The sequence below is a fragment of the Cydia amplana genome, chromosome 24 (assembly GCF_948474715.1).
Source record: "Cydia amplana chromosome 24, ilCydAmpl1.1, whole genome shotgun sequence".
NCBI classification, from domain to species: domain Eukaryota; kingdom Metazoa; phylum Arthropoda; class Insecta; order Lepidoptera; family Tortricidae; genus Cydia; species Cydia amplana.
Genome location: NC_086092.1, coordinates 8,395,065 through 8,419,368, shown reverse-complemented (window position 1 = coordinate 8,419,368; position 24,304 = coordinate 8,395,065). Strand labels below are relative to the sequence as shown.

Sequence of the window (24,304 nt, the reverse complement as noted above, 5' to 3'; positions counted from 1 at the left end):
TATTTATGAGTCTCAGTACTATTGGATCCATTTTTTTCCCCAAATCCTTTGACAGAATTAGTTAGCTTTGCAGAACTCTGTACTGAAAGTCCAGAAGGTCCGGGTCCTTGGCCAGTGTTATTATGTCTCCATGCTTCGGTACTGTTAGATTCATTTTTAACCCCAAAACCTTGATTTGAGTGGTTGGTTGCCTGTGCAGAAGTCAGTGTGCTTCCCGAATCATTTCCCTGTCTGGGACAGGAAATTGTAGGTGTTGAATGTACAGAATGTACTGTATTTGTAGAACAATTTCGCTGTGTAGAGAATACTCTGCCAGTGTTTTCATGCAACTGTTTGTCATTGGGGTTGATTATATTATTTATTCCTTGTACTTGTGAATGGTTGCTTGGTGTATGTGAAGTGACCTGGGAAAAATTTAAAACATTGTACATATACAGATATCAAAAAAGTATTGAAAAAATGGAAAAGTTATGCATATAGAAGAAGTATGAACATACAGCTTGTATTTTCAATACAACTGTACAATTAAACAAAACAGGACGTAGGTAGGTAGAACTTTCAATGTATACTTTCATACATGTAGCCCATTATAACTTTTATACGTCTCTCTGATCTTTTATGTCACGTTTAAATGCTTTGCAACAACCTTTTTCAAACACTATTGTTATACACTAAATCACATAACAAAAGCTATGCAGTCATACTACAACTTTGAACATGAAAAACGAACTTATTTGGGCATAGGTTTAATGATCAAAGTGTGTAGGTAATTTTCTAAATATTTAGAAAAATAACAAGACTTAACATACCTCGGAATTATCAACGCGTTTATCGTGGTTCGTTAACCCTGGCCAGCAGGGGCTGTACGGAGGAGGTACCCGAGCCATGTTTCCGTAGCGTAGCTATTATTTTAGTATCAAATTTGAAGCATTTAACTGATTCAGCGAATTTAAGATTATATGAATATCGTTCTCGCAAAACAAACTTCTTTTTTTTTTTTTTTGTATGAATGGCTTTTGCTGCCAGGGCACTTTGCCAACGTCAAGTTTAGTTATAATATAAGGACAAACTCAGGAGTGCACCTAATATGATTTAGCCCAGAATTTTGAATTTAGAGAATTATACACTTAAAAAAAATAGTTTTAATAATATAACAAACAAACTTCTTTTTTTTTTTTTTTTTTGTATGAATGGCTTTTGCTGCCAGGGCACTTTGCCAACGTCAAGTTTAGTTATAACATAAGGACAAACTCAGGAGTGCACCTAATATGATTTAGCCCAGAATTTTGAATTTAGAGAATTATACACTTAAAAAAAAATAGTTTTAATAATATAACATACAAACTTCGCTCATCCCATTGTATTCATGACATGACATTGACAGTTGCAAAATTGATAAACTGTTTGAGATATAGAAGAAAATGATGCGGATGAACAATGATCATTTAGCCTTCGGTCGCCCACTGCTGAGCATAGGCCTCTTTTCTTGAACCTTGGAGGATACAACTAAACGGAGTGGCCATTAACAGGCCATTAATTCCCCTCTGTCGAAAATAGGCGGCCAACGGTCATACACAATGTATGGACTGACGTTTATCTGACATGGCTATTTTTACGTTACGCATACATTTGACGTTCTCCTCCCCCCCAAAAATCGGCAGACTGTTTTGTACAGAAAATTACAGACATGGCGTCTCCGTTTGATTATATCCTCCAAGTCTTGAACAATGATAATCATCAGTAAAACCCCCCTCCACACTAGTGTGCGAAGCCGCGAAAGCGAGTGTGGAAGGGGGCTAAAAGTGTAGAAATGCGGTAAATAAATCAGAATTCCATGCATACAGTTTTTAGGGCTTTAATAACTATAACCACTACTTTCTACCTTGAAAATGTCTCCACATGCGTAGATTACGACAAAAAACAGACATAAGCAAATACTACACGCTCCATATTTAAGTCTATTAGCCAGTTTAGATTCTCGCGCGAGCCACGAGTGTAAGCGGTGGGCTCGCGGCTCGCAAAGCTAATATAATTTAAACACTATCGGCATAAGGTTTATAACCGAATGACAAGCCGAACGCGAGTGTGTCGAGGCGAGCCACGAGACGCGCCGCGAGCCTAAACCGGCAGTATCATGATTTTGACCCATAAAGTCACTTTTCTACGTTTCATTGCATAGCTGCGTCTATGCGACTTGCCAAGGTTAGTCCAAACATGTTGGACTGACCGAGAGGCATATGGCTTGGGCTATATTAAGACTCGCATTCGCATGTTCGCGCTGCGATTCGCGCACGAGAGTGGAAGGGGTTTTAAGCCCGCGGCTGTCGGTCCAGTGATACAAATTACCTAAGTAGAGAGAAAAAGGCGGAAGAGGAAAAATTTACACAAATAAACTATCAAAATTAAACTTTCATATTTATTTTAATCTATGCGTCGCGTACTTTATAACGAAAGGCTTCTATTATAAATATTATAATCGCTGTTTGCCGCTCTTTCTAACGAAAGAAGCATCTGAGAGCGCTGCCGTTGGAAGTCTGTCGTTCGGCGGACAAGCACTATACTATCAGCATCCTGTTCTCACCTTTCCAAGGCACTAGATGAGCTATTCTAGTGTTAATGCGACGTGACAGTGACAAACATTGATTCAGTCAGTTTCAGTCGTACGGCTTTTAACAAACTTCGACTTCCTCCGACTTCTTGGAGGATATAATCAAACGGAGACGCCATGTCTGTAATTTTCTGTACAAAACAGTCTGCCGATTTTTGCGGGGGAGGGGAACGTCAAATGTATGCGTAACGTAAAAATAGCCATGTCAGATAAACGTCAGTCCATACATTGTGTATGACCGTTGGCCGCCTATTTTCGACAGAGGGGAATGGCTACTCCGTTTAGTTGTATCCTCCAAGTCCGACTTATAAAAACCAAGTAGAATACATGACGGCCATCTCGGAGATCTGTCCCTGGAGGTGGATGTGCTCGACTGATTTGCTCCGTGCTCTCCAAACTCCAATACAACTTTTCAGGTTAACACTGAAACAAAGTTACCTGCTAAAATGTTTATCAATGGTACCTACCTTGTTTAGTTTGCTAAAAATGTAAAAGAAAACTATAACAAGTGAATAAACTTATTAACTTACATGAGCACGCTGCCGATGCTGTGTGACTACCGCCGCGGCCGCATATCGGGCCTCCGGATTTCTCGCGGTTTTGCTGTTGATCTCGACGGGACTGGGGACCTGTCTCGACCACGTCCATCCCTGTCTCTCGGCCTCTGAACTCCCCTGTTCGAAGTTCCTGGGCCTTCTCGCCTCCTATCTTGGAACCTAGCGCGAGAGTCCTGAATATCCTCGCGTCTAAAACCGCCTCTTACTGGAGGTGGGCTATTTAACCTTGGTCTGTTCCGATCGATTAACCTTTCCCTTCTAATTCGAATCGCTTCATGGTTTTCAATAATCCGGGATCTGTTATCTCTCATTGGTTGAGGTGGTCTTCTATATGGTCTTGGAGATCTCTCCCGAACACCCTCTTTCTCCCTTCTCCGGCTCGTTTCATGAGTTTTACAGTCCTCGATATTCCGGGGCCTATTATCAATCCTTGGTTGCGGTGATTTTCTATCAGGTCTTAGGGGTCTGTCCAGATCTTTTTCCTCCCTAATACTCCTTTCATTGGTTTCAGATTTCTCGATATCCCAGGGCCTATTATCTATTCTTGGTTGCGGTGATCTTCTATCAGATCTGTTGAGATCATCTCTATCCTCTCTACTACTCCGGCTGTTTTCGTTAGTTTGAGAGCACTCGATATTTCGGGGTCTATTATCTATCCTTTGTTGCGGTGATTGTCTATCGGGTCTCAGGGATTTGTCCAAAACATCTCTTTCACCTCTACTACTCCGGCTCCTTTCATTGGTTTCATAGCTTTCAATATTCCGGGGTGTATAATCTTTCATTGGTTGTGGTGATTTTCTATTAGGTCTCAGGTATTTGTCCAAAACATCTCTTTCCTCTCTATTAATCTGGCTCCTTTGATTGGTTTCAGAGCCCTCGATATTCCGGGGTCTATTATTATCTATCCTTCGTTGCGGTGATTGTCTATCGGGTCTTAAGGATATGTCCAGATCTTTTTCCTCCCTACTACTCCGGTTCCTTTCATTAGTTTCTGAGTCTTCAATATTCCGGAGCCTATAATCATTCATTGGTTGTAATCTTTCGGATTTCAAGGATTTGTTCAAAGTATCTGTGTCCTCTCTACTCCACCGGCTCCTTTTATTATTTTCAGAGCCTTCGATATTCCGGAGTATATAATCTTTCATTGGTTGTGGTGATCTTCTTTCGGGTCTTAAAGATCCATCTAAATCATCTCTTTTCTCTCTACTACTCCAGGTCCTTTCATTGGTTTCAGACTCAGAGCCCTCGATATTCCAGGGTCTATCTATCCTTGGTTGCGGTGACCTTCTGTCTGGTCTTAAGGCTCTGCCCTGATCACTCCTTTCCTCTATACTGCTCCATATAGTGTCCATAATCTCTCTGTCTACATAATCACTCCTTGGTTGCGGCGATCCCCTATTTGGTCTTGAAGGTACGTCCCGATTGCTCCTCTTCTCCGTACTACGCCAGCTACTTTCATAGCTTTCCGAGTCCTCGGTATTTTGGGGTCTACAACCACTTCGTCTCTCCGGCGATCTAAGCTCATTTGAGGGTCTGACCTGTAACTCTTTTCTTTCTCTAATGCTCTGGCTTCTTTTGTAACTTTCATAATCCTCCATATCCGATTCTCTATCACTCTCACCTTGAGGCGACTGTCGCCTATCGAATCCTGAAATACTATCTCGATCATACGAACGCCTTCTATGATTAGGAGAGTCTCTATCCCTAGCTTGAGGAGATAGCCGTTCCATATATGATCTTGAATGCATGTCTTGGTATGTTGCCCTACTATCCTGATGAAATGGAGACTCGCGATCAGGATCTTGGTCCATTGGGGCACAATAATTGCTTATAACTGGTGGTGGTGGTGGTGATGGTGTTGGTGACAATGCTCCTGTAGAGGCAAACGAGCTGTGGTCTTCCAAACTTGATGCAAATCTTTTGGTTTCCTCCATGATCCAGGATCTGTATCCCTCTTCAGAAAGTTCTTTAGTTGGACTGGAGTCCCTGCTCCTTTCGGATACATTATTGTTCCTCGATATTTGAGCGACTGGGCCTTGCTGACCACTATCCTGGCTAACCATAGACATCGCAGCTTGGGAATCTTGGTAACAATTCATATAGTACGGTGGATTTGAGTATGGGTACATCGTTGCAAGGGCTATATTCTGTTGATAAGCTGCATCCCCTACTCCTATACTCATGTTTTGGCCTAATGGCATGCCACCATAGTTGACAGAGTTTTGACTCATCGTTTGATTCTGAACAAACTGCGAGCCTCCACCAGGGCCTAGAAAGTAGTCCATTTCTTGCGTTTGGCTAGCGCCGCTAGTGGGAGCGGAAAAGACATTTTGTTGTGTTCCTGCGATGCCTCCTGTCCTGCTTACTCCCATGGTAGCTGCATTGGGAACACCGAAGCCTGGAATTACCGTATTAGGAGGCATCATAGTTAGATTTCTTCCAGTTACCTGGGCAGATAATGCGTTTAGGTTAGTTCCTATTTCGCTTCCTACAGTAAAGCCATTTTGCTGTGGTACTCTGACTCCTCCTGTTCCAATACCACTCAGGGTAGTCGCATTGGGCACACCAAAGCCTGGTATTTCCATACTATGAGACACCATATTTGGATTTCTTCCAGTTACCTGGCCAGAAAATGCGCCGAGATTAGTTCCTACTTCGCTTCCTGCAGTAAAGACATTTTGCTGTGGTACTGTGATTGTAACACCTCCTGTCCCAATTCGACCTAGAGCAGCCGCATTTGGGATATCAAAGCCTGGAATTTCCATACTATGAGGCATCATATGTGGATTTCTTCCATTTGTGAATCCACCGAGATTACCTGGAGCTGGTAATGCAGGAAAGTTTTGTTGTATTACTGTAATGCCTCCTGTTACATTTCTGTCCAGGGCAACCGTAGTAGGGGCACTAAAGACTTGAGCTGTAGCTGACGTTGAAGTCTCTTCCCTTCGGCGTAAGTCCTTGGTGATCGGTTGAACTGTATTCCTGTTCTTAGCTTCTAACATCGTCTGTAGTTCGAGTATGCCTGGCGGCTCATCCCATCGGCCCCATCTAGATCTTCTATCAGAAAGTCTCTTTTGTTTCATTTCTTCAATCCTGTTTTTGGCATCTTGAAGCATATGTTTTATATAACCTATCGTTGGGGGTGATTCTGGAATGATTTGAAAATTCATTGTTGTAAAGCCTATAGCAGCCCGACACTCCTGGGCTTTCAGTGTCTTAAGCGATGCCTCGTCAATGATGAATATTACAGTCCAATTCTTCCCACTTTCTAACTTCTTATCAACTAGCGTCCATTGCTCAGTGTTGAGACCCTTATTCTGTGCTTTGAGAAGTTCCAGAGCTTCTTGGACAGAAGTTGCCTCTGACTCGGGGATGAACGCCATAATTTTTGCTGTATTTAGTTTCGGCAATTTTCGCTCTGGCACAATCGAGAGTTGCGCATCCGGCCAGGGCTCTAGATACTGTAATTCATCTAAGAGCCAAGCTTTACTACGCTGATCTACGCAAGTTACCATGATCCAGGCGTCCATGTGCTTAAATTCCAAAAATTCTGGCCCACCGCCGTCCTTCCACTGTTCAGCGATAGCTAGAATCAGATGACGATGGACCTTTGTCATTTGTTCTTTATTCATGGGTTCAGAGTTCCGAATTCCTACGCGCAAAGATGCAGTGTCGATGGGGTTAGGTTTATCTACGTCGATTTCGGTCTTCGGAGCATTAACTGCAGGGGTCTGCAATAGCAATACCTGTTTGGATATCTGTTCAGCTGGTATATATGGGTACTCCGCTTTTAATGAGGGTATCCTCGCAAGAATATCAGGCAAGGGCAATACGCACAGGTTAGTGGCTATCTGTTCAGGAATCCCATGAGCCATTAGCTTGGCTCTCTTTTTTCTTGAAGCTGTTGTTAACTGGACTTTACAGTTAGGGAAAACAGTTTTTTTCCCTATAGCATGAGATAGTTTGGGAGTTTGAACATTCTTCTTTGCCGGTGCATGTGGTATCAAATTCTCTGAACTAGCAGCCATTGAAATCCCCGAGGCATTTTCCTTCTTAATTTTTCTGTTTGCAGAAGAGGAAGGGACTGTACACTGTGCTACTGTCGCTTTTTGTGATGTAACTTCATTGGTTTCCCTTATAGAGGCTGCCCTTGATGATTCAGAAACTGTTTCTAGTCCAGAGGGACTCTCTCCTACGGAACTAGAGTTCTCAGTCTTAATATGATTAGTTCCCTCATTTACTGCAATACTTTGTACTGCTATTGAAAACGCTTCTGATAGTTCTGATATCAACTTTCCTATATCGCTTTCCTTTTTCAAGTAGGCTGAAATATTTTCCTGTTTGCACAAAACAATTTTAGGAGTTGAAGGGACTGTAGACCAATCTTGATCTGCAAACTCTACTTTAATAGCGAGTGTGTCTTCAATGGCATTATTAGGGGGAGAATTCATGGTGGCTAAGGAATTTAAAGCACTCTTCTCCAGAAAACTCTTCTTTAACCTGTCGTTTCCCACGATATGACGTCACCCATAAGCGTTCTGGCTCAAATATGAGCCGCTGGGAGCTGACAGATTAATACCAGATGAGCCAATGCCTTCAAGCTGAGGAAGAGAAGTTATAAGTGAATGAAGAGCAGAGTAATCTAGTTTAGAAAACTCCACTTTCACATCAAGTGTGCTGTTTTCTGCTTGATTCCATGTTGCAACGCAGTTTATTTCTTGTTTATCAATGCTGTTACAGACATTGAAAATGCGTTGTGCTGGTTGGTTTCCAAATTAATTTCAGAAAAACCCTGTTAAGAAGTTATTTGTGATTTAAATGGACTGTAGATTAATCTTGTGCAGCCAATTATCTAGAATTTGACTGACTGACTTATCTAGATATTAATGGGTTAGATGACCTACCCATGACTTGGCTTTTGCATGGTTTCATTTACCTGAAAAGACAACACTTATTATTAGACTTATTAGACCTAGCATAAGTAAATCTATACATCTTATAAAAGAAAGTCCCCCGCCGAGTCTGTCTGTATGTTGTATGTTTGCGTTATTTTGAATTTTTGGATTATCTTACTGGTATCATAAAATCCAATATAAAGTTACACTCTCATTTAAAAAAAAAAAACACTGAGATAATGTGATATTGATATATCACATGAACATTCAACTAAAATATAACCAAATTTGCCATAGCTGACATAGTTTTGTATGTAAAACCTCTATTTTATTTGTATTACAATTTATATCAATGAAAACTAGTACCATACATAGTTATAAACATGTTAATGCCAAGTTTCATGTTTTTAAGTTGAGCATGTCATTTCAAAATAAGATTGTTGTTATATTATGTTTAGATTTATATTTTTCTTCACACTAAATATCATCGGTATAAAACAAAACTAATTGATTTGAATTTGTTAGGTTTGCTGTTTCCAGGATCAGCAATAATCAGAGATCGGCGGGGGTGAGCTATTTACCTTATAATTTTACATGTCCATATCTTACGTCTTATTATAAGGAAAATAGTTCACCCCCGCCGATCTCTGGTAATAATAAAGAAATTCCTATTTGTTTTATTTACCCAGGTACACTACTTTAAATCAAAGTACCACTTTCACCCTTGTTTTTAATAAATTGTACACTATAAACGGCGAAGCTAAAGATCCACTACGAAACGTATGACTTATGTTTAAGAATGAAAATAAATAAAATATTTAAGCAATAACAAAATATACCATATACCCCAAAGCTTGCATTGCAGTAAGTTAATCCTTATTTGCCGTCTTATAAATGCTTATAATGCTGTGGCGCAACGTTCGTGCTATATGTACGTATGTTTCTTGCAACTATCTCTTTAAAAAAAGCACGTAGTAAATAGATTCCGTCTGCAAACTTGCAAAGATACTGTTTGTTTATTTCTAAAAATTTGCTACGAGGCCTACGAGCACAAATTTTATGACAGGACTTTTGACAATTTAATATTGACAAACTTTTCTTCAGTGTTGCCAGAAAAGTAAAACACTGTTTGAGATATAGTATAAAACGCAGTAAATAGGAAGTTGGCTTGTTGAAACACGGTACAAATTGAATCCTAAACGAAGCGAAGGATTTCTGAATTCTCAGCGTAGTGAGGGATTTAAGTGTTACGCCCAAGATGGCATTTATTTAAAAATATTATTTTAGCTATAAAATTGTCTCCTAGCCTCGGTCCCAGGGCAATTTTAGCGCTTTTGAATTTGAAACTTTATTTGTATATGAGCACAACTCGAATTTAATTTGTACTTGTACAAGTACACGGGGACTTACGAGGCTAGAACAAGTCTCACTTTGTTCCAAAGAGTAGTATAATATTGCTTTGATCCCTCCTAGCAGGGGGGTTGTGCACAAATCACGCGAGGTGTTTTCGGCTACTTTTTGACGAAACCGAGAAAAAGTATCTACTCATGATGTGGTAGGTATTGTAAGGGTAAAAACACCAGAGCACCATTTATAACAATATTTATTAGAGAATCACAATATATGAGAGTTAGGGACTTAGGTAATACGCGACGCTGATCACGCGCAAAAACCGATCTCTAGATGACAGACGTCATCATGCTGCTCCCAGTGTTGCCGGTTCTCGTAGTGATGTCAAGACCGCTGTTTGACGATGCCGCCTTTTAGCTCGGCCATCGCCTGACCCGACCAGCGCCCCGCAGGTCACTGTCATCAGTGCAGCCACTGAAGTCTGCCACAGCCAACGCAGTCGCAGCAAGCTGGGTCTTCACCAGGTGGATGTAGCCTCCACCAGTTCAATATTCTGCGAATTGAACAAGCACCTTTTACGCTCAGCCGATATACAAGCCTTGGTCCTTTTGAATAATTCGACTCGAGTTCCGTTGAAACGGTCTATTTCGTTATTGTCAACTTACACCAAGATATTTAGTTCTATTTCAGTCGAATTGGAGTAAGGGCTTAAGCCGACTGAACCAAATGTAAGAAAGCATGACCAGGCTAGGTACCAAATAATCCGTGGTATGAGAGGTGTTAGGATATGCAAGTCTGCTCAGCACTTGCTTGAAATACACAAAAGGCTTAATTCACGTGCATATGACACCAAGAGGATATAAATACCAATTAATTAATTATGCAAAATAATAAAATATTGCGATGAGCGTGACATCTAGCGGCAGGTAGATAAACCACCCCCTTTTTTTGTAACACCATCTAACATTAATTATTTTCTTGTGAATAACGTCATATAACTTTGAAGGATTTATTAGATTTTGATAAATTTCTAGCATGTATACCCATGCAGCTAACCCAAACCTTCCATTGAGCGGTGCGTTCATACTGACCGCTTAACGTAACAATGACTATTTGTGTCGTTTTAAAAGCAAAGACTTGGAACAAACTCACAATTGGCTTCTCCGTTGTAGGATGTAAGACTCCCTCGCATGCACGCACAAAAATGCGTACAACTCGTGAGAGGCTAACATGGGACACGTCTCATGCATGTGCGGAGCTGCCTAGGCTAGGACACCACTGCCCTTGTAGGCGCAACGACCGTAGAAGTCGGCCCTTCACGATAAGGTTGTCACGGAGCCCGGTGCACGCACTCGCTCCAACTGGGTATTTCGAACAGGCACTCCCTCCAACTCTACTGGATCCGGTACTTCGCCAGCGATCCCTAGAAGGTATAATGCAAGCAACCCTTTCAAGGTAACCTTGAGATCATCAGTCTTAAGGTCATTAAAATATCCTTTTGTAAACAAGGTCTCAAGCCAACCTCTCAAGGTCAACAACAAATAGTACGATACGATATAGATAAAACATTCATCGGTAGTAGAAATAATGGTCCTCTTAAGGATAATATCATATCACATGCAATGGTCCGCCTCTTAAGGCCTACACTGCAAACACCAGTAACAACCATCCTCTTAAAGATAGTCTTATATGACATGCAATGGTCCGCCTCTTAAAGCCTACACTGCAAATACCAGTAAACAACCATCCTCTTAAGGAATGCAATGGTCCGCCTCTTAAAGCCTACACTGCAAATACCAGTAAACAACCATCCTCTTAAGGATAGTCTTATATCACATGCAATGGTCCGCCTCTTAAAGCCTACACTGCAAATACCAGTAACAACCATCCTCCCAAGGATAGTCTATATCACATGCAATGGTCCGCCTCTTAAAGCCTACACTGCAAATACCAGTAACAACCATCCTCTTAAGGAAAGTCTTATATCACATGCAATGGTCCGCCTCTTAAGGCCTACACTGCAAATACCTGTAACAACCATCCTCTGAAGGATAGTCTTATATCACATGCAATGGTCCGCTTCTTAAAGCCTACACTGCAAATACCAGTAACAACCATCCTCCCAAGGATAGTCTATATCACATGCAATGGTCCGCCTCTTAAGGCCTACACCGCAAATACCAGTAACAACCATCCCCTGAAGGATAGTCTTATATCACATGCAATGGTCCACCTCTTAAGGCCTACACTGCAAATACCAGTAACAACCATCCTCTTAAGGATGTCTTATATCACATGCAATGGTCCGCCTCTTAAGGCCTACACCGCAAATACCAGTAACAACCATCCCCTGAAGGATAGTCTTATATCACATGCAATGGTCCACCTCTTAAGGCCTACACTGCAAATATCAGCAACAACCACCCTCTCAAGGATAGTGACAAGCAACAGGCCGCTCCTTAAAGCCTCTGTTGCGATTACCGGCGCCAGGAAGTAGCCTATTAAGGATAGCATCCCTTGCCAAGACTAAAGTAACAGCCCTTCTTAAAGAGCACATAATAATTAAAGCTCTATAGCAGACATTGAAGAGAGTAAGTAATATAAATAAAATAATCACTCAGTTCTCAATCCGAGTGTCTAATAAAATTAATCAAGCACAATGTGTTTATTTTAGTCGGCAAACCCGTTAACAAAACACATAAGTATGACAACAGTAACCCAGTTCTAAATCTGGGATAAAACAAAATCACAACTCGATTCCAAACTCGAGAGTAAGTAATATAAATAAAATAATCACTCAGTTCTCAATCCGAGTGTCTAATAAAATTAATCAAGCACAATGTGTTTATTTTAGTCGCCAAACCTGTTAACAAAACACATAAGTATGACAACAGTACCCCAGTTCTAAATCTGGGATAAAACAAAATCACAACTCGATTCCAAACTCGAGAGTAAGTAATATAAATAAAATAATCACTCAGTTCTCAATCAGAGTGTCTAATAAAATTAATCAAGCACAACGTGTTTATTTTAGTCGCCAAACCTGTTAACAAAACACATAAGTATGACAACAGTAACCCAGTTCTAAATCTGGGATAAACAAAATCACAACTCGATTCCAAACTCGAGAGTAAGTAATATAAATAAAATAATCACTCAGTTCTCAATCCGAGTGTCTAATAAAATTAATCAAGCACAATGTGTTTATTTTAGTCGGCAAACCTGTTAACAAAACACATAAGTATGACAACAGTAACCCAGTTCTAAATCTGGGATAAAACAAAATCACAACTCGATTCCGAACTCGAGAGTAAGTAATATAAATAAAATAATCACTCAGTTCTCAATCCGAGTGTCTCATAAAATTATATCTCAGTTCCTAACCTGAGAATATACTCGTAGTCAGTTCTTAATCTGAAAACGGTACCTGAAATAACAGCATTTGCCCTTAACATGGGAAATATAAAATAATAAGCAGTTGCTACTATGCAACCAATTGTAAATGATCATGTGCAACTTGGCTTGCCTCTTCCGTGCCCCTAAATAAAGGCAACACTCTTACTATACCAACATTGAACTACAGTAGAGCCTGAACAGAAGTTCATGTTATCGAGGTTCCTCTCTTACCCAGGTTCGCCTTATCGAGGTTTCACAAATTGTATTTTTCAACCATCATGAAGTGTATATTGATAATGATCAATCAGTCAAATCATGGCACATATGCTTAAACCATAAAGCTTCCAATCCCAAGAACAGCAGTAACACATGGTTGATTTTCTCCAGCTGTGCATGTGCATTTTATGTGTAGATAACTCAACACATCATCATCCAGGTTAACTTATACCTGCACAAAACTAAATAATTTTGTTAAATGTGCCATGCAAGCACACATTGTAAGATAAATGAGTTCATAACATAATAAACCACAATTTATGCATTTTTCAAATCAATGAAATACATACTTAGTGAACCCACAAAATTTGTGAAACATATTATTATTTATAACTTCTGATTTATGAAACCCAGAAGTAATAAAAGTGTACTGTTTATTAATGCAAACGGTACCATAACACACTACAAGTTCAGACAAAAACCGTCAATAACTTCAAACAGTAGCTCGTGACATGATATTCTTCGGTCAATGTTCATTAGCAGTGAATGGGTTAACATAGTTATTTGGAAAGCTTTAACCAAGCTATTTACCTTCGTTTAATATTCACCCATAAAACACTTATCGGACTGGAACGTTTAGAGTCCAGTCGCACTTGTATGTAAAAGACATGTATCATGTAGACCGTCAATATCCATATTGACTCCTGAAAGTATTTACCTCGCTTACCATTAGCAACAACCTGCTTTACCAGTGTCATACTCAGCTCAGTAAATATCTTGTTCAATATGTCCATCTCTTTGACAGGATTAAACCTTGGAAACACCTGTAATCATACTTCATCGGTGCAAGTACCTATTATAAAATTATAGTCAAAACTTCACCAACAATAAAGTTTTGTTATAAGGAAATGCATCTGAAACATACTGTTAGAACACAAATGATTATCATTGTCAATAACTCAAACACTTGACAATGTCATGCCAATAACTTTCATTAGTTTGGTAAGTCTGTTTAAATATATGTCTTTGGTTCATTTTATAACATGACATTTTGTGAAAAATATTTGCAATGCAAACTTAAACCAACATCCCAATGAAGAAAACAACAACCACAACATACTATAAGCTGTATGCAATTAATTTGTATATGAACATTCATAAGATTTTTCATACATAGAACCAATCTATAATATGTACAGACAGAAATTTTCTCAACATCTCAAATGATTTACTGCCTTATTTATCAGTATGTCTGCAGCTTAATGTTAATTGCAAAGATGCAGGAGGTTATATGTGATATGAACTGTCTTTTAAAATATTCAGTCCGAGGAGGCTCCGGAAACATGGAGCGACTAGTTTTGTCACAGACAATACTAACCAGCTACAAATAACTGTCACCTTTCGCTTATTCACAAAGCGCACTTTACCAACCCACAGTCAATGTAACACATACTAACCGTTAGTATACATGTACAACATGAACAAGCATTTTATTTCTAAATAAATACCTCATTCTCCATGACATCAGAGATTAAGTATCAACATATTTTCTCCATATAATGAATTAGTTGAACACTTGGACATATTATACCTGGCATCCATAACCAACTAACTTTGAAATATTATCCATGTCCATCCAGGCACATTATAGAGGCCTGACCCGATAGTCACTCTAGTGCGTTCAACGACGGTATGGTCGTTCAATTCAAGAATCATTGCTGTCAAATTTCTGGAAATTACACAAACCAAAAACATACCAACAAAGCATTATTTCAGTTGCAATAAGCATGTGTAATATCACACACACACACATGTGAAACAGCAAGTAATTTCTCCTTATCGTTGTTGTAACCAATATTCCAGTGTTTTTGAAAACTTGTAATCTATTTTAATTTGACTGAAAGGATAAAGTATTAAATAGCACTCATTGTTAATCATGAAAGCATAATACCAACATACATATAGTATCAATCAAGGCTAAGTTTACATTACCAAACTTGTTTTGTATGCTTTTTACTTGAATGTAAATTTCACCACGACACAAACTTTAGAAAATGATCATAGCATTTTGTTAATATGTCATGTAGACATACTTAATCACATTATGTTATGTATCTGAAAGCACATAGATTACAAAAATAACACAACATATAAGTGAGGCAGTGAATATTTACCACTATGGCCCCGGAGGGCCCGGAGCATTGTTAGGTGTTGGATCAACACAGACTTCTTACCTGAGTTAACTTTTACCTGAGTTACTCTGTAATCCCAAGGATTTATTTTATTCATACCAATATCAAAATTCAAGAGTACCTAATGGTATCTGTCAGCTTATATCTTGTGATCTTCTGCTGTGAATATTGTAATATACATACATGCCAGCAGCCTTATTACACTGTCAATATGTATTATTTTTGACAGTCATGATCATTGATGTACATAAACTGAAATAGGTATCTGAAATCAAACACAAAACACACAAAACACACGGCAAAGGTACGATACGCCAGCCAATAGCCGGCACAGGTTAGTTTTGTAGGCTATTCTTGTAGGTATGATTTTGACACCAATCTTGGACTTTGTATATTTAAGTCCCTAACTGATGAGTGGTGTTGGTGCATTTACTCATTACAATCAGATTAACGATCAGAACAATGAAACAAGGAAGGACTACGCGCGGTAAATTTCGTAATGTCAATTTCGACAAATTATATCGTAGTAGGCGGGAATCCACTATCGCACTTCTGAAGCTGTAAGGGTAAAAACACCAGAGCACCATTTATAACAATATTTATTAGAGAATCACAATACATGAGAGTTAGGGACTTAGGTAATACGCGACGCTGATCACGCGCAAAAACCGATCTCTAGATGACAGACGTCATCATGCTGCTCCCAGTGTTGCCGGTTCTCGTAGTGATGTCAAGACCGCTGTTTGACGATGCCGCCTTTTAGTATCTTTTCTTAGTTTCGTTCACTGTTGAAAAATACACGCGAGGTCTCCTCATACCCCCCACCCCCAACGTGATCTGTCGTGATTTTCAGGGTTCCGTACCCAAAGGGTAAAAACGGGACCCTATTACTAAGGCTCCGCTGTCCTTCCGTCCGTCCGTCCGTCACCAGGCTGTATCTCACGAACCGTGATACCTAGACAGTTGAAATTTTCACAGATGATGTATTTCTGTTGCCGCTATAACAACAAATACTAAAAACAGAATAAAATAAAGATTTAAGTGGGGCTCCCATACAACAAACGTGATTTTTTACCGAAGTTAAGCAACGTCGGGCGGGGTCAGTACTTGGATGGGTGACAGTTTTTTTGCTTGTTTTGCTCTATTTTTGTTGATGGTGCGGAACCCTCCGTGCGCGAGTCCGACTCGCACTTGGCCGGTTTTTTATTTCGTGACCTCCCCTGTCGAACCTCGCGTGATTTGTGCACAAGCCCAGGGACGAAAAGTGCCAATTAAATTTGATCCCTCATTGCAGGGAATAAAAAGCCCTTTTCCGAATTGGTGCTGTGAAAGAAATTTTGCGTCAGCGAATCCATAGAAATCAGAGAAATATATATTTGGTATGGAGATAATAGGAAGAACAAAGGGCATGATAATAGTTTCATCATCATCATCATCATCATCGGGCAAAAGTAATGTAATAAGTAATAAATAAACAGCAAATTACATGTAATGTTAGTTTATTTCAGTAAATAGCCTATATACAATCCCGTGTATCAACTGTCGGTTTGGATTTAACAATGCGGCTGGACCGCCGCTGACCGGACTTACAACTAGAAGTTAATTATATTGTGACTCTACATCGTCAGCTCCTGTAACAGAAAAAATAACATGTTAATATCATGTGAATATCAAACAATCACTAAATAGTATAAAACAAAGTCACTTCCCGCTGTCTGTCTGTCCCTGTATGCTTAGATCTTTAAATAGATTTTTTTAATAGATAGAGTGACTCAAGAGGAAGGTTTATGTATAATTTGTTAACAATCTTAAATAAACTCAGAAATGTTTTAAAAAAGAAAGAAAAGTTCAAATATCTCGCAAACCACGAAAAAGTCCATTTTTTGGACCAACTTAGGGTGTGTCGGTGATTTTTTTTTTTACTTTATTAGGTACACTAAACAGACATCGTACAATATCATGGGTAATACAATTGCACATTATGGCTTAAATCTAGCACGAGATCCAAAACAAGTGTACACAGCATGTTTTACAATTTAGCGGAAATATTACAAACTACACCATATTATAGCTACAGTGAAAAATATCAGAGAAGAGTAACGAACTTTACATATAAAAGACTATTGAACATGACAAATGAAACAAACTTAGAGGATTAGACAGTAATATAAATTTTCTCAAAAATGGACGGCAAAGTCGACGTTGCCGGTAAAAAAATAGGTCGCGAAGTGCGTAGTTTATGGTCATTCAAAAAATTAAAAAGTTAAAAACATTGCAGTCTCGATTTCGGGACTGCAATGTCGCATACAAATTCCATTATTTAACGAGTTCCAAACTTTTTAAAAGTTGAAATGGCCATATAAAATGAAGGCATGGGTCCATTAAACAGCCAAACAGATAATTAGTACTTATTATTATAATGTTGGTACCGCGACTATTTAGGTGTCTCAAATAGGTTGGCGTATTTTCAGCAGAAAAATACACTTCTATTTTTTTTTAAAGGTGGCAAAGCAAATCTTTTTAATGGTTTTACTTTTTTCTGTAAAAATTAGAACGTTGCTTCTGTAAAACATTTCTATTTCTTGCACCATTTTTGAGAAAAGCACTATATATGACTCGGCTGGAAGGCTACTTGCTGGCTTCGGATTCAATTAAACGGACTCCCAAGGTCGTCCGTTTAAAACGAATCCTCAGCCAGCAAGTAGCTACTTCCGAACCTCGACAATAATGCCACCACCAAGCTACCACCAAGACTATTCATGCTACCACCAAGTTCTTACCAGTGGTAACTACTGGGAATTTTTATCCCACCTTTTACCACTGGCAACCACTGGAAAAAAAAATCCCAGTAGTTACCATGTTTGGAATTATTTTATTCACGTACGTCTATGTTGCTGTTGTCTGTGACGGATTAATCCGTCTTTGGCGTTGGACCTACGGTACGGTGCAGGTATATCTGTCACTGGCGTCCAAAAGGTTAAACTCACCATGATGGCGTTGTTCCGCAGCGCCCGCACCGCTCTAGCCCGACTGACGTTGGCCTGAGACATCACTATCTCCCAGTCCCTCTCGTCCCCTGTGTTAAACTCACCATGATGGCGTTGACGATGTCGGACTGGTTGTTCCGCAGCGCCCGCACCGCTCTAGCCCGACTGACGTTGGCCTGAGACATCACTATCTCCCCGTCCCTCTCGTCCCCTGTGTTAAACTCACCATGATGGCGTTGACGATGTCGGACTGGTTGTTCCGCAGCGCCCGCACCGCTCTAGCCCGACTGACGTTGGCCTGAGACATCACTATCTCCCCGTCCCTCTCGTCCCCTGTGTTAAACTCACCATGATGGCGTTGACGATGTCGGACTGGTTGTTCCGCAGCGCCCGCACCGCTCTAGCCCGACTGACGTTGGCCTGAGACATCACTATCTCCCCGTCCCTCTCGTCCCCTGTGTTAAACTCACCATGATGGCGTTGACGATGTCGGACTGGTTGTTCCGCAGCGCCCGCACCGCTCTAGCCCGACTGACGTTGGCCTGAGACATCACTATCTCCCCGTCCCTCTCGTCCCCTGTGTTAAACTCACCATGATGGCGTTGACGATGTCGGACTGGTTGTTCCGCAGCGCCCGCACCGCTCTAGCCCGACTGACGTTGGCCTGAGACATCACTATCTCCCCGTCCCTCTCGTCCCCTGTGTTAAACTCACCATGATGGCGTTGACGATGTCGGACTGGTTGTTCCGCAGCGCCCGCACCGCTCTAGCCCGACTGACGTTGGCCTGAGACATCACTATCTCCCCGTCCCTCTCGTCCCCTGTGTTAAACTCACCATGATGGCGTTGACGATGTCGGACTGGTTGTTCCGCAGCGCCCGCACCGCTCTAGCCCGACTGACGTTGGCCTGAGACATCACTATCTCCACGTCCTTTTCATCCACGCCGGATTCGTCGATGCCTTCCTCGTCCTCTTCCTCGGCGATCGGTGCTACTGTCTGCAATGGAATAGAAGAAACAATATTAGGAACAGAAATAATTGGTCTCGGGATACATGGGCAGGTAGCTAACGGGTTTACTGCACACGAAAAATACAATTAAAATTGCTTTTACCAATAAAGATCTGTATTATGTACAAGTGTGGCGTTTACAGGGATAAATAATAATAATAAAAACGAATTTGCTCTCTAACTACGACGTTGAACTACACAGCATAACGTAAAAATTAAAAAAAAAAGGCTCTCCTAACAAGTATGGACATGTTCCTTTACAATGCCTAAAGGCCTGGCCAAACACACGGCGCGACGCAGTGCCGCGGTCGCGCCGCGCGACCGCGGCACATGCTGACAGGTTACCGACGTCAAACAGACTGCGTCCCGCCGGTATCACGCCCCGCTTCTGTCGCGCCCCGCGCCGCGTGGCCCCTTGCGTCCACGCGGCGCGTGCGCAGCGCTGCGCCACGCGGACGCGGCGGGCCGCCGCCTCGCGCTGGGTCACATCAGTCGGATCGGACGTTAGGCAGCGAGCGGTGGCGCGCGGCCGCGCCGCGTTCGCGCGCGCGATGAGGGCGTGTTGAGAGCGCGATCCGCACGCGCCCTGTTTGAACAGGCATCACGCGGCGCTGCGTCGCGCCGTGTGTTTGGCCAAGCCTTTAGATATAGCTGGCAGCAAATCTTGCAGTAGAAAAAGGCGCGAAATTCAAATTTGCCGCCTTTTTCTACTGACAAGATCTGCTTGACCATCTATAGTTGGCAGTTCTCAATTGCGCGTTGGTATTAGTATTTTAGTTGAATATGTATTTATAATGCACATTGGCCCAGAAAGTGCATTGCAACTCACCGTGCCAGCGCTAGCACTGTCCGTGCCCGCAGCAGCGCTCTCCGGTGCCTTGAACCTCTCTGCGGCAGCCATGGTGGCCTGCTGGCTCAGATCCTCGATCTTGGCCTCTCCGAACACGATGTACGTGTCCGAGTGGGGGTTCTTGTACACGTCCGGGGAGTTGATCACGAACAGAATGTTCTTGGATTTGCGGATGGTCACCCTGTTTACTCCTGATACCTGAGGAAAAGTAATGACGGGTCAAGTAGGGTCTCTATTGTTTCCCAAAAAGTTTTAAGTCATAATGTATTGTTTGCCCGCATTTTCGTTGGTCATAATTCATTTGGTTCAGAAACTCGTCACTTTTCGGGATTGCCATAAAACAAACCTAACATATCTATAGGATAACCTTACGAAAATACTGAAAAGTTAATGATTTCAGTTTTATGACTAATGATAATATGACAAACAATACATTATGACTTGCAAACTGTATGGCCAAACACTCATAGATAAACAAAAGTTGTCTCTCAAAAGGACAGATCTTTTAAAATTAAGTATAAGGCGCGTCTTAGATGCCAAACAGAGGAAAGTGTGTTAGAAACCTTTATCTCTGTGTTTGTGACAACTATTTTATATTATCGGTGCCAAATAATAGAACATTAATATAATCTTACAGGCTTAAGACCAAGTTTGCTCATTATTTTGCGGGCCTTCTTCTCTCCTCGGGACTGCTTGGCTTTGGAGATGATGTCGATGCCAGCGATCGGGTTTGAGATTCCACCGGTGCCGGGTGCTCCTGAAAAATTAATGTACAGTGTAAACCACAGAACAAGTTAGAATAGCGATGCGAGCAGGGTACGGGTCGCCGCCGGTTTTGAGCAAACGCTCGCATGCTACTCGCCCGCGCTGACCGAAAAACAAAGTAAACATGCCTTTTGTCCCACAATAACCTTCAGATTAAGAAGCCAGACATCAAATCTGTCTAAAGGAGGCGTATCCATTCACCACGCACACAAGTTTTTACTACCGTTGCGCGAGTGTTAGTAAATGTGGAGAGGAATGAGCGGCGACACCGGTTCCAAATGTTCCAATACTAACTGCGCGCGATAGTCATTCTAACCTCTTTAATATGTTCTGTGGTGTAAACTCTATATAGCAACACTCAAGGGACCGGACACTTCTTGACGTTATAGAGAGAAATTAATATTGAAGTAAACCAACTAGAACTACTACTACAACTACTTTATTTGTTTTTAGGGTTTCCCAACTACATCCTTCCAAAAATACAAAATTATTATACCGAACATTCTCCTCACGTGTGAAAGTCAACACCGACATTGGCAAATTCACCCTGGGCAAAACTGCAGGGAGTAAGCCAGGGGAAAAAAAAAAACCAACTAGAAGCAAAAATGTCGACGTTATAGGGAGTGAAACGTTATATCGAGTGACGTTATATGGAGGTATAATTTTTTTAATTACGGCTGAGTTTCACTTCAAAAATTACCAGGTTACTGACACTATGATCAGGACACTTTAATTTGTGGCAGAGTGAAGAGTTCCCAGACATTCCACTGGCCACCCCAGCCATGTAAACGGGCTTTTTCTAAAATAAATATCGAAAACCTAATTCTTTCAAATCTGGACAATCTTGGGCTCACTCCACTCAGAATCGACAGCACTCTCCACCCTTCCATTAAAAAAAGATGTCCCAAAATGTCCATTCCATTACGTCAAGTTTTATTATGAGAAAAATTTTCACTTGTATGGACGTGACGTAGTGGAATGTACAATTTTCATATAAATTTTTGGGACATTTTTTTATCATCAGGATTGAATATGCTAGTGATTCTGAGTTGAAAGAATCCAAACACACCAGGATCCGTGAGAATCGGGTTTTCAATATTTATTTTAGAAAACGCCCAAACACTGAGAGATCACCGAATATTTTTAATCTCGCTAAATATTAGAAAACATGTCTTAATTTAGAAATAAATTAGAGGTTGAACTTTTTTATTTTTTTATTTATTATGAATAATAAACGGGAAAATAACTAACTTTTTGTTTATTTTTTCAAGTCTTTTTGTTTATCAATATCATCAAAGTGGATATGTATTATTTCCCAAAAAGTTTTAAGTCAATGTATTGTTTGCCCGGCATTTTCGATAGTCATAATTTCAGGATTGCCATAAAGCAAACCTTACCTATCTATAGGATAACCTTATGAAAACCCTGAAAAGTTAACGGTTTCTTTTTTAAGCCTAATGATAATATGACAAACAATACATTATGACTTAGAACTTTATGGGAAACAACAGAACTCCCATCAAAGTTTCTTACCAGCATCTTCCAGCTCCGGGATGGTGTCGTCAGAGTCGGAGTCTGATGAGGCCGTCTCCTCCTTCCTCTTCTCAGTCATGGAGGCGGTGGCCTTGTCCAGCTCGGTGAGTTCCGGCATTGTGTTCTGTTTGGCGGTTATCTTTGCCTAGGTAATTCCTAAAAAAAAAACGCTGTTTGGTTATGGTGATAGATCAATTTTTTTTAAAGTTTTTTTTATTTGATTAGACTATTCGGTGTCCCACTGTTGGGCAAAGGCCTTCCTTCAAAAAAATATGCAAATGTGAACTTCCTAATGTACCTAGGCCAAAAAACCACTTAAATTTTCAACTTATCTTTTACTTTTACTGTAAGATTGTACACAAAACAGAGAAAGAATGCAAAAAGAGGTTAGGTATGTCCAGTATTTTGGATGTTTACGAATTACACAAACAAGGGTTATTTGGCTAGCCTGAGAGTTTGTAAATTTTAAAATAAGAGATTAAAAAGTTAAATAAAAATCAACTCAAATATAGGGTGAAAAGGATCACTTCAGTGTTATTTTTAACCTTTGATACTTGATATACGAGATGTATGATATTCATCCATCGAAAAACTTGAGACTGGAATGATTTAAAATGTTTAACAAGAATGCATATCAATAGACACTGAACCATGATGTAAAATGACGTAAATACCGGAAAAAATCGCAATTATAATGCAAATTTAGCCGAAATTCCATGAGACTTAAAAAACTCCTGTAATTTCAGATTTTTTGAGAAAGATGGAAAAGCGCATTTACTTTGAGTATCGGATAATAAGCGATTTAAAATATACAGTAGTTGCGCAGCAGCTGAAAGTATATTTATCACAAACAATGAAAAGTATCGATTTTGTAGAGGTCCTAATGCCGCCTTTGTAAAAGCCCTGGGTGCTGCACCGAAAACACTTATCACTGAAATAACACAGTTTCTCGAGCCTTCATAACACTTTCATACACTCAACATTATCAATTCACATCTTCCATGAATGATTTCTTCAAAATTCTTGGATTATTTACCTTTCTACAAGAAATTTTTCGTTTCACAGGCGATATCTACCCGTCGTGACAAATGACAAGAGGCCCAAGAGGGAGTGACAGAACCAGTGTTGCCAGGGCTCTGGAGTCATAAGTTACGTTTCGTTTCCCTAAAAGTCACGTTTTTGCTGCCTAAGTCACATTTTTAGGGTTCCGTAGCCAAATGGCAAAAAACGGAACCCTTATAGATTCGTCATGTCTGTCTGTCTGTCTGTCTGTCTGTCCGTCTGTCCGTCTGTCCATCTGTCTGTCCGTCCGTATGTCACAGCCACTTTTCTCCGAAACTATAAGAACTATACTGTTGAAACTTGTTAAGTAGATGTATTCTGTAAACCGCATTAAGATTTTCACACAAAAATAGAAAAAAACAATAAATTTTGGGGTTCCCCATACTTCGAACTGAAACTCAAAAATTTTTTTTTCATCAAACCCATACGTGTGGGGTATCTATGGATAGGTCTTCAAAAATGATATTGAGGTTTCTAATATCATTTTTTTCTAAACTGAATAGTTTGCGCGAGAGACACTTCCAAAGTGGTAAAATGTGTCCCCCCCCCCTGTAACTTCTAAAATAAGAGAATGATAAAACTAAAAAAAATATATGATGTACATTACCGTGTAAACTTCCACCGAAAATTGGTTTGAACGAGATCTAGTAAGTAGTTTTTTTTTATACGTCATAAATCGCCTAAATACGGAACCCTTCATGGGCGAGTCCGACTCGCACTTGGCCGCTTTTATAGTATGGGTTGGTATAGCTGGTCAATCAAATCTTGTCAGTAAAAAAAGGCGCGAAATTCAAATTTTCTATGGGACGATATCCCTTCGCGCCTACATTTTTCAAATTTGTCGCCTTTTTCTACTGACAAGATCTGGTTGACCAAGTATAAA

At 40.4% G+C, this 24,304-nt stretch overlaps 2 protein-coding genes across 2 annotated transcripts; both read right to left on the bottom strand.

The window, feature by feature from the left end:
- Nucleotides 1-4,064: 4,064 nt before the first annotated feature.
- LOC134659078 (uncharacterized) lies at nucleotides 4,065-7,616 on the bottom strand (the record flags this gene model as incomplete). Its single annotated transcript, XM_063514684.1, has 1 exon — nucleotides 4,065-7,616. A coding segment is annotated over exon 1 (3,552 nt), but the record flags the coding sequence as incomplete, so codon positions are not given.
- A 9,080-nt stretch (nucleotides 7,617-16,696) lies between these two features.
- On the bottom strand, nucleotides 16,697-23,482 carry LOC134659333 (nascent polypeptide-associated complex subunit alpha). The gene is made up of 6 exons (XM_063514999.1): nucleotides 23,396-23,482; nucleotides 22,360-22,515; nucleotides 20,697-20,818; nucleotides 20,041-20,259; nucleotides 19,038-19,199; nucleotides 16,697-16,845 (listed from the first exon to the last, which is right to left on the bottom strand). The coding sequence occupies exons 2-6, from the start codon at nucleotides 22,475-22,477 to the stop codon at nucleotides 16,831-16,833; spliced, it is 636 nt and encodes a 211-aa protein (XP_063371069.1). The 5' UTR covers nucleotides 22,478-22,515; nucleotides 23,396-23,482; the 3' UTR covers nucleotides 16,697-16,830.
- Between the last annotated feature and the right edge of the window lie 822 nt (nucleotides 23,483-24,304).